Source organism: Pongo abelii, chromosome 4 (genome assembly GCF_028885655.2).
Source record: "Pongo abelii isolate AG06213 chromosome 4, NHGRI_mPonAbe1-v2.0_pri, whole genome shotgun sequence".
NCBI classification, from domain to species: Eukaryota; Metazoa; Chordata; class Mammalia; order Primates; family Hominidae; genus Pongo; species Pongo abelii.
In genome coordinates this window covers 144,223,004-144,237,988 of record NC_071989.2, presented here as the reverse complement: position 1 = coordinate 144,237,988, position 14,985 = coordinate 144,223,004, and the positions used below count along the sequence as shown (strand labels likewise).

General features: G+C 47.6%; 1 protein-coding gene across 6 annotated transcripts in view; it reads right to left on the bottom strand.

The window, feature by feature from the left end:
- The window catches only part of SLC25A48 (solute carrier family 25 member 48), a 53,728-nt gene that overhangs the window by 26,163 nt on the left and 12,580 nt on the right, over positions 1 to 14,985 (bottom strand). For 4 of the 6 annotated variants that reach the window (XM_054555287.2, XM_063724286.1, XM_063724287.1 and 1 more), the window contains exon 1: positions 9,309 to 9,791. In XM_054555287.2, the coding sequence (XP_054411262.2) occupies positions 9,309 to 9,672 (364 nt within the window). In that variant the 5' untranslated portion in view covers positions 9,673 to 9,791. Of the gene's footprint in view, positions 1 to 9,308; positions 9,823 to 11,636; positions 11,709 to 14,985 lie in introns of those variants that run through there. The other 2 variants (XM_003776668.4, XM_063724284.1) reach the window with 2 other exon arrangements.

The following is a 14,985-nucleotide window of genomic DNA, read 5'->3' as shown; positions in this document are numbered from 1 at the left end:
CATGAACTTCTAGGAAGGACAACTTCCTAGAAGGCAGCAGAGGGACTACTGGTCTGCAGGGCCACAACCCTGACTTCTAGCTCAGGCTCAACAGGCCACCTAGTTAGGCTCATGCCCATGAAAAGGGCAATGATTTTAAAAGGAAGGGGTTTTTCACAGGTGCCTTACTGTCACAGGCACATCCAACTGAACACAGGCCAGTGTCTCCTTGCTTGCCAAGTGGCAGAGGCCCCAGGAGAATACCTCTGTTAATTTGGAAGCATTTACATGGGGCATAACTACTAGTTATTGTGTAATGGTAGTCAGTGTCAAATGGAAATTCCCTTTAAATGTAAGCAACTGCTTATATGATTTGGTAAAGCTCTTCTGAATAACAATTTCACAATATGTACCAAGAATGTTAAAAATGGCCACACCCCTTAACCCACTCATAAATCAAAGAGCCCACACATTTAGGGAAATAACCCTAAATAAAGAGAACTCTTCATGAATATATTCGCTGATCACACCACTATTTTTAAAAGAGGAAAAACTGTAAACAACCTAAATATTCACCATTAGGAAGATTGTTAAATAACACATTTACTAATAGCTAACATTTATTTCACATTTTCTATATGCCAGATATTGTGCTAAGGTCTTCACGTATAATACATTTCATTGCATCCCAGCTATAAAGTAGCTACTATAGTTATGCCTGCTTTGCAGATGAGTTAACTGAGGCTCGGTGACATTAGGTGAGTTGTCCAACTTTTTCTGGGTTCAGTGGAAGTAGAATTAGAAGCGAGTAGTCTAATTCTGGAAGCTTAATTCTTACCATACTACATAGACCCTTTCAGTGTGTGTGTGTGTGTGTGTGCACGTGTGTACTTGATGGACCAGTGCACATCCATTTTAAATATTGCCCATCTACTTAAAAAAATTTTATATGCTATTTTAATAACATGGTTAGTGTGTCTGTTATAATGCTGAGTTAAAAACAGGACATGAAATTGTCCATATAGCATGATCACAGCTTCTTAAAATCTTTCATCTATGTATACAGAATGGAAAAATAAACACATTAATGTGTTACCAGTGGTTGTAATTGCATGAATGGGCACTTTCTACCTCTACTTTCAATGTTCTGTAGCTTGTAAATTTTCAACCATGGATCACCACTAACAGACAATCAGGAGGGGCTGGCTGAATATACAACCGCTGTATATTTGCCAGTCCCCCAACCACCTGAGCTGGGCTCTCACCTCAATGTGGCCCCCAGTACACCTGTCATATGTTCCAAAGCGAAGAAGCCAGAGGCCTCTTGGCACCTGGCTTCCGTATGTGAGTGCTATCTCTCATATCACATAGGATCACCCTGGAAGTGGACTGGCAATCCTGAGGCAGAACCACAAAACCCAATCAGTCTCACAAGCCCTGCCCAAGGCTGCCTACAAATGCCCACATGAGCACAGTCAACACATGGATTGGGCCTGACCCAGGGTGCAGACCACAGGACGGCAGCCAGCCCCAGCCCCATTCTATGCAATTCACACAGCCTTGGGCTCTATGGTGTTCTGTTTGGTTTTCATTGAATTACATGATCATTCCAACCAAAATATCTCACAAAAAAATCTACCTTTTTGCCTTCTCTTAAAAATCAGGGGATCCAAGCACATCAGGCCACAGGGCAACAGTCAGTTAAAGTGGGGTTGTGGCCACTCCCTTGGACAGGATGTGGGCCCAGCTTGCCACAGTCCCCACCACTCCCAACTGCCTCTCAGACACTGAAGCTTACACATTAGGCTTGAACTACTGCTTTTCTAATAGCAGAATGAGGCAGAAGATAAAATATATTCTGTGTCCAGGTTTCAATCAAATGAGGAAAAATGAAACATAGGTTAGGAAAGCTGTGGTCTCAAGAAAAATGGGAGAGGATTCACTTCCCCAGACACCTCTTCTCACTTATGAAACTACCTTTGCAAAAATTAGATCAGTGAGAAAATTATGGCAGTGGGGGCAACCTAATCTAGCCAATCCCCCTTTTGACTTTATCCTTCAAGCTGCCTTGATTATTTCTTGGCTTAGGCTAAGCTAACTTTGCCAGACATTTAGTTTATACTTTAAATGATAATCGCCCTTCCCTAAAAGTAATGAGAGGCCAACAGGCTAGAGGGAGGAGAGGAGCCTGAATTCTGCTGAGGTATAGACATAAAGGATTGCCAGCCATTATTTAGGAGGTCACAAGATATGCAAACTTCCCCAATTACTCCTGCCGATAACATCACTGCAGGAGTAATTAGTATTGTGAAACCTAAGATTGGCCCTTTGAGGTATCTTTTCAGGCTTTTTGCATGTCTGACACCAGTGGCACCAACTCACCAGCCCTGCTCCCGGACCCACAAACCCTGCTCCTGTGGCCTCACCCAGAAGCAACAATGTGCATAGGAGGACCATTTTCCACACCTCTATGACTGCATGCCAACCAATCAGCAGCAAGCAGCCATTGCCTAGCCATCTCCATCCCTTCCCACAAACTGCCTTTGAAAAAGCCCTAACCTATAAGCCTCCTATGAGATCGATTTGAGGAATAACTCTGTCTCTCACGTGGTATGGCTGGCCTTGTGTCAAATAAACTCTGTATTTACTACAATGCCATGGGAGGTGATATGATTTGGCTGTGACTCTACCCAAATCTCATCTTGAATTGTAGCTCCCATAATCCCCAGGTGTCATGGGAGGGACCTGGTGGGAGGTAATTGAATCATGGGGGTGGGGTCTTTCTCATGCTGTTCTCATGATGGTGAGTAAGTCTCATGAGATCTGATGGTTTTATAAAAGAGAGCCCCCTGGCACACGCTCTCTTGCCTGCTGCCATGTAAGACGTGACTTTGCTACTCCTTCACCTTCTGCCATGTTTGTGAGGCCTCCCCAGCCATGTGGAACTGTGAGTCAATTAAATCAATTTTCTTTATGAATTACCCAGTCTCAGGCATGTCTTTATTAGCAGCAAGAGAATGGACTAATATAGGAGGTTACATGTATGTTAGCTCCCTGTCCTGATGAGTCTCTGAGTTTTCTATCTCTAGCCTAGAGGGTTCCTGAGGAGCAACTGAAAGAAAACCACATTCCTTCTCATTTTCTGGAGGGATTCCTGGCAGAAAACACTGCCTGGTGACACTTTGTCAGCCTCCCCTCCCTTCCCCAGTAGTTGATCCTGTCCAGCACCTGCTGTCACCAAAGTCCTTCCCCCAAGCAACTGAGGGCAAGGGAGATCAGAGGGGGCAGCCCAATCCCACAGAATTCACACCCATCCCTTGGAACCCACAAGTGGTGCCCATTACTTGGACGTCATTTTGGAGACATGCTCCCAGTTCACTTCTCCCTAAAGTTTGAAGCTATTTCTGTGCATGACAATTTTGTGCAAAGGCCCAGGTGGCCCAATGTTATCAACATTGTCATAACCTCAGCTTCTACAAATCCTGGGGCAAAAGCAGAGATGGCATCAGTGGCTCTGAATCAGACCTCCTCCACCTCCCACTAAGGGAGGGACCTCAGGGTATGAAATCTCTCTGTCCCTCAGTCTTCGCATAGTAAATCCCCAGGAATTGGGTTGTTGTGAAGATTAAACACATGCCAAGCTCCTAGCATAGTGCTTGGCACACAATTAGGGTTCAGTAAACACTGGCCACTCAGCCACTACTGCCAAGACCATTCTTATTCAGCCCAGATCACAGAAACTTGTGGGGGCACGGCAGAGGTGGGTCCTCCAGTCTTGGCTTTTACTCTCCCTCCACTCACTTGGTGAACCATCTTTGGCTTTGGCTTTGCTCTTTGTGCTAAGCCCATGAGCCCAGGTTCTAATGGCTCAAAGCTTTGCAGGGTTGAGAAATATTTGCCTGCAGAAACCTCCCATGCCTCTTTCTAAGAGCCTTCTCCATGCTCCCAAAAGGCCCGTCTCCTGGCACACAGGGAAGAACAGAACAAACACATGTTCATTTTCTGTTGCTGCCTCAGGGGTTTATTCAAGAGAACCGGTTTCCTTCTGACACCACAGACGAATAAACAACCTGAGGCGACAGGCCATGGGCAGACTGCCATACAGGAGGCTCAGGGAATCTTACCTATCCTGAGACATGTCAGCGCCTCCCCATGGTGGAGGGACAGGGTCCCTGTGTTCTCACTGCTCAGAGGCTTACCCAAAAGACAGGGCCCTTTAAGGACAAGGTGCCAGGTGGTAAAGGGCCCTCTAAGGCCCTTTAAGGATCCTTTTAAGGACTTCCCTGATGGGAGATCTGAAGGGTCCCAGGTAGGCCATATCCCAGGCTCCCATGCCTAGGTAAGGCAGACCTGAGTGGCCCTCAGCACTACCTGGGCAGGGGCACAGCCCTAACCTCCAGGCTTTCCTCCCAGCCCTTCTCCCACCCTGCTCCCAAGCCCTGCTTGACCCCAGCCTGAGAGCCTATTCTATTTCCCTACCATCATGGTTTGTAGGGACCCAGTTCCTCTCTGGCTCTCAGCTGGATGTGGCACTGTAACAGAGACACGATGCAGTCTTTTGTTCACCAATGCATTCTTAGGCACATAGCCCTGTGCCTGGCACCCAGTAGGTGCATAACTATCATCTTGGAGATAAGTGAACAGAGATGGCAATCATATCTGCCTCATGCTGTCATGGTGGATATTAAAGAAGGTGATGGGTGGACAGTACCTTACGTGGTGTCTGGCACAGAGTGAGCATGTTACATTGGCAGCTGCTAATGGTGGCTGCTCAGCTGCCTAACACTGGCCAGGAGCTGTGCACCTTGCTTGGAGGCCATGCTTGGGTCCAGCCGCTCTCTTGGCTGCCTCCCATTCTTCCTCTAGTCTCCAAATACTTCTAGCCTGGCTTCAGGATCCCCTATCACTCAGGGCCTGGTATGACACCATTCTAGCACACCGTACAGGAAAAGCTGGGGTGGAGGTAGGCAGGACAGAGGATAGAACAAAATGTTGTCAAGAAACCTTCAAATGTCCCAGACCTTCTTAAGGAAAGTATTTCTTGGGAAACACCTCCCTTGGTGTCCCAGCTGGCTAAGGGCCACCAACAGATACTTGCAAACAGATACTCGCAAAGCTACCCCCATTTCCTCCCCTTTCAGGGACAAGGTGCCAGGTGGTAAAGGAGGTGGGTCTGCTTCCAGCAGCCAAAGAGCCTCATTGCTGAGCCTTTTCCAACACCTGAACCCCAAACAGTTTTAAGATGTATGGAGATTTCCTTTTCCCTAAGGCAAGCTTTTCTGAAGCAGTCAGGATAGAGCAAAGAGCCAGCACAGGGGCCTGGATGCCTGGGTTCTCAGCCTGCTCATGACAGCCTTCATTCTTCTACATCTTTGCTTATGCCTCTCGGATGGGACAGATCAGCAAAGTTCAAACATTCCTCAGAGGTGCCACCCTTGGATCAAATTGTATTGTACCAAGACATGACTCGATATGCTGAAGATGAAGGTGAAGATCTGCCAGCCCTGTGTCTCCCTGATGGCCCCATTTGTTTTCCTGCATCTCCCCAAGTGCTGCAGTGGCCATGAGCCTCGGGGCATGTGACACACAGCCTTGGGGCAGCCAGGCCTCAGGCCCTCCATGAGCCCCAGCAAGGAGCAGCAGCACTATGCTTACAGCATGTGCCGACCCTGTCCTGGGCAGCTCCGGGACTGGGGCAGGGGATGCTAGGCTGGGATGCTCCTGAGTGAGCTGCTGGGGCTCTGGCTGTGATACATGCTGAAACCCAGCCTCCCTGGGCAGAGGGATCACACAGGGGCTACTCAGAAGGCTGCCAGGGAGAGGAGTCTTCTCCACAAGGGCCAAGATCAAGCTGGAGACTGTCAGCCCCACCAGATGTCTGAGGTGACAGGAAAGGACTCTGGGTCCAGTTCTTCCATTACACAGGAAAGGACTATGGGTCTAGCCTTTCCATTACACAGAAAAGGAGCATGAGGCTCAGGAAGGGCAGTATCTAACCTGAGGAGATAGGGAACTGAGTGGTAGAGCTGAAAATCAAAGTACCTCAAGGTACTGAAATTCGTCTCCTACCACTGCAAGCCTATCCTTCCTCCAGAGCCGGCACTCTCTCTGTTCTGCACAGCAAGTGCCTTTCTGTTCTTTCTACCCTCCTTTGGGAAAGCCACTGCCAGGAAAGATGCAGAAAACTCTTTCCCAGCGAGGAGGAATGAGAGATGAGGTTTGTAGTACAGAAATGGCTACATCGCACAACAAGAACTGAAGCTCTAACAGGCAAGGCAAGGGCTGAAGGACAGGCAAAGGTGGGTAAGGGCAGGAGATGGGTGATCAGGAGAAAGGCCTCGCCTGCTGCACTTCCTGGCATGTGGGCCAGGTGAGGTCAGGACTCTGGGCTTTTGCATGAGACATACATGCGTATGAGTCCCAACTCAGCTGGGGCTAGCTTCGTGGGGATGAAACCAGTGTGTTCACACAAACACCATGCTTGGCTTAATGCTTTGCTGTTGCCATTGTAAAATATGGCATAATTTTTGAACAAGGAGCCTTAGCATTTTGCACTGGGTACTGCAATATTTGCCTTCAGAAACCTCCCATGCCTCACTCTCACTGGTGGTTCTCATTCACCAGTGGCTAATCGTGTGTTCTTGAGTAACTGTCTTAACTGCTGGGAGCCTGTTTTCTCATCTGTAAAATGGAGATAGCAGCATCTGCCTCAAAGAATTGTTGCAAGATGAATTATGAGAACATATGCAAAGGTCCTAGTGAGTACCTGGCACATACCAAATACTTAATCAATGACAGTTACTGCTTCAGATTAAATAGTAATAAAACCATAGCTTGTTTTATTGTACTTCATTTCACTTTACAGATATTTCATTTTTTACAAATTGAAGGTCTGTGGTCAGCTTGAGTCCAGCAAGGCTATTGGCACCATTTCTCTAACAGCATGTGCTCACTTTGTAACTCTGTGTCACATTTTCATAATTCTCACAATATTTTCAACCTTGTCATAATCATTATATCTGTTATGATGATCTGTGATCTTTGATGTTACTAATGTCATTGTTTTGGGGTACAACAAGCTGTGTCCATATAAGAGAGTCAGCTTAATCATGGTTGTTCTGACTGCTCCACTGACAAGCCAGCCATTCCCTATCTCTCTCCCTCTCCTCAGGCTGCCCTGTTCCCTGAGACACAACAACATTGAAATTAGGCCAGTCTGTAATTCTACAATGACCTCTAAGTGTTCAAGTGAAAGGAAGACTCATAGATGTCTCACTTTAAATCAAAAGCTAGAGATGATTAAACTTAGTGAGGAAGGCATGTTGAAAGCTGAGACAGGTCAAAAGCTAAGCCTCTTTTGCCCAAGAGTTAGCCAGGTTGTGAATGCAAAGGAAAAATGCTTGAAGAAAATTAAAAGCACTACTCCAATGAACACACAAATAATAAGATAGTGAAATATCCTTATTGCTGGTATGAAGAAAGTTTGAGTAGTCTGGATAGAACATCAAATCAGCCACAACTTTCCCTTAAGCCAAAGCCTAACCCAAATCAAGGGCATAACTCTCCTCAATTCTCTGAAGGTGGAGAGAGGTGAGGAAGCCGCAGAAGAAAAGTTTGAAGCTAGCAGTGGTTTGTTCAAGAGGTTTAAGGAGAGAAGCCATTTCCATAACATAAAAGTGCAAGGTGAAGCAGCAAGTGCTCATGTAGAGGCTACAGCAAGTTATCCAGAAGATACAGCTAAGAGAATTGATGAACGTGACTGTACTCAACAACAGGTTTTCAATGTAGACAAAACAGCCTTCTATTGGAAAAAGATGACTTCAGGACTTTCATAGCTAGAGAGGAGATGCAATGCCTGGCTTCAAAGTTTCAAAGGACAGGCTGACTCTCTTGTTAGGGACTAATGCAGCTGGTGACTTTAAGTTGAACACAGTGCTCACTTACCATTCTAAAAATCCTAGGGCCTCTAAGAATGATAATCAATCTGTTCTGTGTGTTCTAGAAAAGGAACAACAAGGCCAGGATGACAGCACATCTGTTAACAGCATGGTTTCCTGAGTATTTCAGGTCAGCTGTTGAGACCTACTGCTCAGAAAAGAATATTCCTTTCAAAATATTACTGCTCATTGACAATGCATCTGATCACCCAAGAGTTCTGGTGGAGATGCACGAGGTGATGAATGTTGTTTCCAGGCCTGCTAACACAGCATCCATTCAGCAGCCCATGAATCAAGGAGTGATTTTGACTTCCAAGTCTTATTACTTAAGAAGTATATTTCTTAAGGCTATAGTTGCTATAGATACTGATTTTTCTGATGTATTTGAACCAAGCAAATTGAAAAACCTTCTGGAAAAAATTCACCATTCTAGATGCTCTTAAGAGCATTTGGGGTTCATGGGAGGAGGTCAAAATAGCAATGTTAACAGGAGTTTGGAAGTAGTTGACCCCAACCCTCACAGATAATTTCGAGAGCTTCAAGGCTTCCGTGGAGGAAGGAACTGCAGATGTGGTGGAAAAAGCAAGAGAACTAGAGTGAGAAGTAGAGGCTGAAGATGGGGCTGAATGGTGCAATCTCATGATAATATTTAACAGATAAAGAGTTACTTCTTATGGATGAGAAAGACAGTTTTTCTTGAGATGAAATCTACTAGTGGTGAAGATTCTGTGAATGTTGTTAAAATGACAACAAAAGATTTAGAATATCCATAAACTTAGCTGATAAAGCAGGGTTTGAGAGGACTGACTCCAATTTTGAAAGAAGTTCTACTGTGGGTAAAATGCCATCAAACAGCATCTCATGCTATAGAGAAAACTTTTGTGAAAGGAAGTCAATGGATGTGGCAAACTTCATTGTTGTCTTATTTTAAGAAATTGCCACAGCCCACCCCGACCTTCAGCAACAACAACCCTGATCAGTCAGCAGCCATCAACATCAAGGCAAGACCCTCCACTGGCAGAAAGGTTACGACTCGCTGAAGACTCAGATAATTGTCAATAATTTTTAGTACTAAAGTATTTTTAAATTAAGGTATATATATATTTAAAACATAATGCCATTGCACACTCAGACTACAGTATAGTCTAAACATAACTTTAAATGCACTGGGAAACCAAAAAGTTCATGTGACTTTTATTGTGATATTTGCTTTATTGCAGTGGTCTGGAATCGAACCCATGTCTCCGAGGTATGCCTGTAATTAAGGACTACTAGGTGACAAGGTAGATGCCTTGCTCAGTAAAAGGATTTTAACAACTATGTCCCAGATCCCACAAACCAGGAAAGGGCTACAAGTCTCAGACACCAGTCTCTGCTCCCCTGGCCTCTTACCGTCCCGAAACGGTTGTGTCTGCATCTGCAACCGGATCTTGATGAGGTCCACGGGTCCTCCCAGCCCGACAGAGACCACGCCGGCCACCATGCTGGCCAGAAGCAGGTCTGACAGCGTGCGGGGAGGACTGGGCTCTGGCTCCCCGCAGCGGTGCTGGCTGAGGAACCGCTGCGTGTTACTAAAGACCCCAAACACCACGGAGTTGTAGACGGCAATGCTGGCGAGGGGGAAGGACATGCCTTTGAAGAAGCCGAACACCTGCAGTGAAAACCAGAAGGAAGAGGCGTGAGGACCCGGGGCTGCCGTCGCAGAGCCTGCAGGCTGACGGGGTACACCACCGGACACATCTGCCCATGTGTCCATGAAGAGAGGGGAAGAGGGTGCTGATGCGACAGGAGGTAGGGGGTGGGGAACCACTCAGGGGCAGGCATTCTTGCTTTGAGGACAGCCCGGCGTCTGCAGGCCGCTGTTTCCTGTGGGTGGTGTCCTGGCCCGGAACCCACACATGCCACGCATGCGCCGGGAGGGGCAGTGATCTTGGGCTGGAAAGAAGTGAGGCTGTGGCCAAGGGGGATCCTGCGGAGATCTTAGGAGCAGTGGGCTGGGGCCAAGCACCACACGCCCCTACATCATATACCACAACAAAAACATTCTCCAGGCACTGGCCAAGGGCCAGGCCCTGGGGAGCAACCATAAGGAAGAAACAACCTCCGCCCTCACTGAGCTCATAGTCTGGGGAAAGTGAGGTGCGGAACAGACAAATGGACAGGCAGTTACAACATAGGCAGTCTACTGAGCCTGTGGTGTAAGACGGGGGTTCCCTAGACCCCCGAGGGGTGCCTGGGCCAGCCTGTAGATGAGTGCCCATGAGCATGGGTGTCTTCTGACAGAAGTGGCTGAAGGGGCCACATAAGGACACAGGATGCGCACACACAGGCTGCAGGAGGCTGAGGAGGGGGTGCTGCAGGCTGGGTTCAGTCCCTTCCACATGGCATTCTTGATGAACACCACAGATGTGCTGAGGAAAACCGGAAAATTCCACAGGCCCTTGGAGGAGTCAGGGCAGCACACGCGTGCCAAATCAAATGTGAGAAAGTACTGGGAAGCTATTGTGCAGACTCCAGGCTGTGCACAAACCGACTAGTCCTCACTGCGCACACTGTACCCTGGCGGCCAGAGGCAGGATTCCTCACACAAACCTGCACACGCACACACACGTGCATATATACTCACGTATGCACACACACACACGTGAACACACCCTGCTTCATGCTCTTCTTCCATCACAAGATCCTTCAGATAACTTGGGATGTGGCTTAGCCATGGGCTGCTATGTCTCAGAGAAACCGCCCGCAGTCCCCACCAAAACCCCGGAGCTGGGACACAGGCTGGCAGACACCGTCGGGAACATGTGCCAAAAGGAGAATCAACAGCCGCTTTCAGGGGACTGTGGACTCCCACAGCATCACCCGGGAACACCAAGTGGTAGGCTTGCAGTGCTCGCCCCAATTTCAAAGTAGCCGATCAAGGGAGTTACACCACCACCCTGACGGCAAGACACACTTCATCCGTGGGGAAACTCTAGGGGCCTGCAGGAGGCTTCCGAGCCCCAGGGCACTTGTTAGGATGGAGTCCGGTGGAGACAATGGCTACAATGGGACCACATTTCCAGTGACTCAGGGAAAAGTCAGAGGGCTGCGACAGGGTTCCACCTGATGGTTTCTTTAAATCAGGTCATTTCATTCAAAATTTTAAAATTTATTCTAAATTCCACAAAGAGGGGCCTCAGAAAGTTTTCCTGAAGCACATGCCGATTCTCAAGAAGGGAGCCTGATGCATCTTCTACAAAGCATCATTCAGTTTTCCCTTTGGAAAAGGAACACCTCAGGTCACATGGTCTAAAGTGACCTGGGCGCAGGTAAACTCTGGTGTCTAGGCTCAGACACATCTGGCTCCCGCCGGGCCAGATAAAGGGAGGTCTATCAGCACACGGTTTGCCAGTCACTCATTCCTTTGTGAAAAACTGAGCAATCACCTTGTTTTTGCAGGAATTTTCCACACTGCAGCTCCAGATTCTTCAGGATTTCTCCACAGAGGTTACACAAAACTGGAGTTTTTCCTCATTTATGCTGTGGTAGTGGCAGGGGTGAGTTTAGGTAACACATAATATTTGAGGTGCGGTGTGAGATGAAGTAGGGAAAATCAAGCTGAGTGTGAAGAGCAGGACGAGAGGCCCCCACCTGCATACTGGTGTGGGGCTGTGGCCCTGGTCCTCAGCCCATGGGGGCCCAGGCAGGCATCACTCTACCTGCCCAAGGGGCACTTACGCTCTCCCTCCTGTACACCATGCGGATGCAGCTGAGGGTGTTTCCGTAGCCAACGCCAGCCTGCAGGCGAGTCTGTGGAGAGAGGCAAGGGCATGGGTCAGCTCAGAGATTATTCATAGCCCCACTGCTCCAAAGATGCCCAGAGGGAAAGGCCCTGCTCATAGTGACCCCGCCAGCAAAGGGTCTGGGTTTCAGTCCTGGCCAGGCTGGTGCTCTGTCTCCAGCTTGCACTGCCTCCCTCTAATGTCCCATTCAGACTCACTCAATGCAGAGAAGCCTGCTTTGCTGAGAGAATGGCAAAGGCCAGCTATTTGTGCCGAATGATTATATGATCCCCGCCTCTTGAGTACAAAAACCTAAACTGGGACTCTAACCTATCTGCTGTCTGTTGCTCCACCCTCCAAAATATCCTTGGGGGAGACCTGCTCTTCTTGTCCCTAGAACCACCACCCTAGGCCTCACCCCTCATCCTCACTAGAAACATGGCCTGAAGCCCTCCCTGGTCTCCTGCTTCCCCCTCACTTCCTCCATTTCTCTTTACACAACAGGCAGACTGATCATTTTCAAAGGTCAATGAAGCCTCCAGTAGCCTCCCATCAAATGTAGAATAAATTCCGCACTCTCCCTGAGCCTGGGAGGCACTTGTCTCTCACTCCATATGCCATCTCCTCTCCCCGGGCCCTGCATGAGCTGCATGTTCCCAGACCCTAGAGCAGCAATTCTTTCCTGCCTCCAGCCAGCTGCCCCTGCTGTTCCCCACTTCTGGAAGCCTCTTCCTCCAGCTCCTGCTCATCTTTTAGGTCTGAGTCGAAATGTCGCAGTGGCCCTATGTGTTTGATTATATAGAGTTTATGTTGGATTGCCCAACTAGGGTAGGACCACCTGTGTTACTTTCCTTTCATCCCCAGAGCTGGGCCAACCCTGGCACAGTGGCCCCTTTGCACTGACTGAACAAGGACTGTATGGCTAATGTGTGGTGGCCTCTCATGGAAGCTGGCTTTGGTGACCAGGGGCAGCAGCTGACAGGCATAGAAGGTCTGAGTAAGCCCTCTGAAGAGTACCCCTGCCCTAGCCTTAGAGGGTTCCACTTCTTTTGAGATGTGCAGCCTATAATTCTCCATCAAAACACTTTGTCAGCACACACAGCATGTCATGCCTGTGCATGAAGGAGCCATGAGACCACCGAAGAGGAGATACTGGCCCATCCCCATGGAACCCAGTGTGCAGTGAGGGGCTGAGACCCAGAAAAGCAGGCTAGCTCTTCACACGAACTGCCTGAGATCAGCTCTGTATACAAGTGGAGGAGGCCCTGGAAGAGTACATATAGTTAAAATGGTGATCTCAGAGGTGAAGATCACAGGCGATGTTTTCCTGCATGGGACTTTTCTGCATTTTCCAACTTTCCTACAATAAGCAGATGTTACTTTCATTATTTTTAGTTTATGTAGTTTAAAACTAATGTAAAGTACACAACTCATATGGAAATAAATTCTCTCAAAAACAACAACAACGACAACAACAAATTAATGTCACATGTAAGGCTAAAGCCTCATTGGACCCACCTTCGCTGTCACCCTACTCCTCTCCTGAGTTTATGACCATGGCTAATAACGTAGCCAAGAGTTTGAGAAGCATCCATTTGAATAGTTTTATAAACATATGTAGCCATAGGAAAAATATAGGAAATAGTATCACCTTGTTCATAATTATTACTTTCATAATCAGAGAAGTGTGTTTATTGACTCACTCAACCAATATTTGTTCGGGGCCTATTTTATTGGAGGCAGTACTCCAATCTCAGGGAATTCAGCAGTAAAGAAACCAGAGTCTCCCTTCATGGAACTTACAGCCTGGTGGAGTCAGGAAAGATGGTCAATAAAAAATAATTCCCAAGTAAATATATATTTTAGATGAAGACAAGTACTATGGAGGAAAATAAACCAAGGATAGGAAGAGCTGGGTGATAAGAAGGAAAAGGTAATTTTAAATTTGGTGGGGGAGATTCCCTGGAAGATGCAGCAAGATTAGAACTGGACCTTCAAGGTCTTCTTGTTAAGCAGAACCACAGAGGCCTACCTCGGAGTGGGATGTCCACAACCAGGACAATGACTTGGGCCAGGTGGTGGAGGGGTGCAGTTCTCTCTTTGTGCCCCATGTAAGGCTGTCATGAGGTCCAACACTCTCCCAGGGCTGTCCCTGGAAAGTGAATCCACAGAATGGCTGACTGCCACCCACCCCCTGCAACAAGTAATCAAGTTCCTGCTAAGAAAATTGAGTGGTTGAGTCACTCAAGCCAATGATACATGAAGGAACTCAACCTGAGAGCCAAACCTGGATCACAGAATAATTTCAAAGCAAAGGTCTGTCAGGCATGCTGAGCACTCGGGTAGGCTGGCACTGAGGCCAGCAGAAAAGCCCAAGTCTCTAGGGCCCCCAGTGATAGCAGGAGAAGGCATTTATTACGCACCAACTGCATACTGACCATCATATAAAACTGACCTCACTAAATCCCACAGATGGTCTAAGGCACAGATACTGGTTCCATCTTACAGATGAACACAACTGACTACTTATATTAGTTTCCTGTTGCTGCTGTAACAAATTACCCCAAACTTCATGGCTTAAAACAGCATGAATGCATTATCTCACCGTTCTAAGACCAGAAATCTGAAATGAGTCTCAGTGGGCTAAGATCAGTGTGCTGGCAAGGCAGCACTCCCTCGGGAGGCTCTTGAGGAGAATCTGTTTTCTTGTCTCCCCCAGCTTTTGGGGTTCACCCTCTTTCCCGGAGCCCCAGCATCACAGCTCCTCTTCTCTCCCTGCTTCTGTTGTCACATTGTTTTCTTCCTTTTCTGTAGGAAGAAATCTAAATCTCCCTCCACCTCTCTCTTATAAGGACTCTTGTAATTACATTTAAGAACCTTCCTGATAATCCAGGATCATCTTCCCATCTCAAGATCCTTAACATAATCATACCTGCGAAGTTTTCTTCTGCCATATAAGATGACATTCACAGGTTCCATAGATGAGGACACAGGCATGTCTTGAGGACCATTATTCAGTCAACCACACTGCCTCACATGGTTTCCCCAGGAACCTGGCCCCCTCGTTTGGTTCATCCCCAAGGCCTTTCACTCCACAGGACCCCAGAGGCTGCTATTCCCAGCAACCTCTAGCCTACTCAGACCAAAACAAGTCCAGTCCAAGCTCTTGACCAGGTGTTACTGCCCTGAGGGCTGGGTTCTCTGACCTATACATAGTGTTAGGTATATAATAGGTACTCAATGAACACCTATGAAAGGCAAGAGAGAAGAGAGCTTGGTTCCCTAGCCCAACTTCAGTGCTTTTA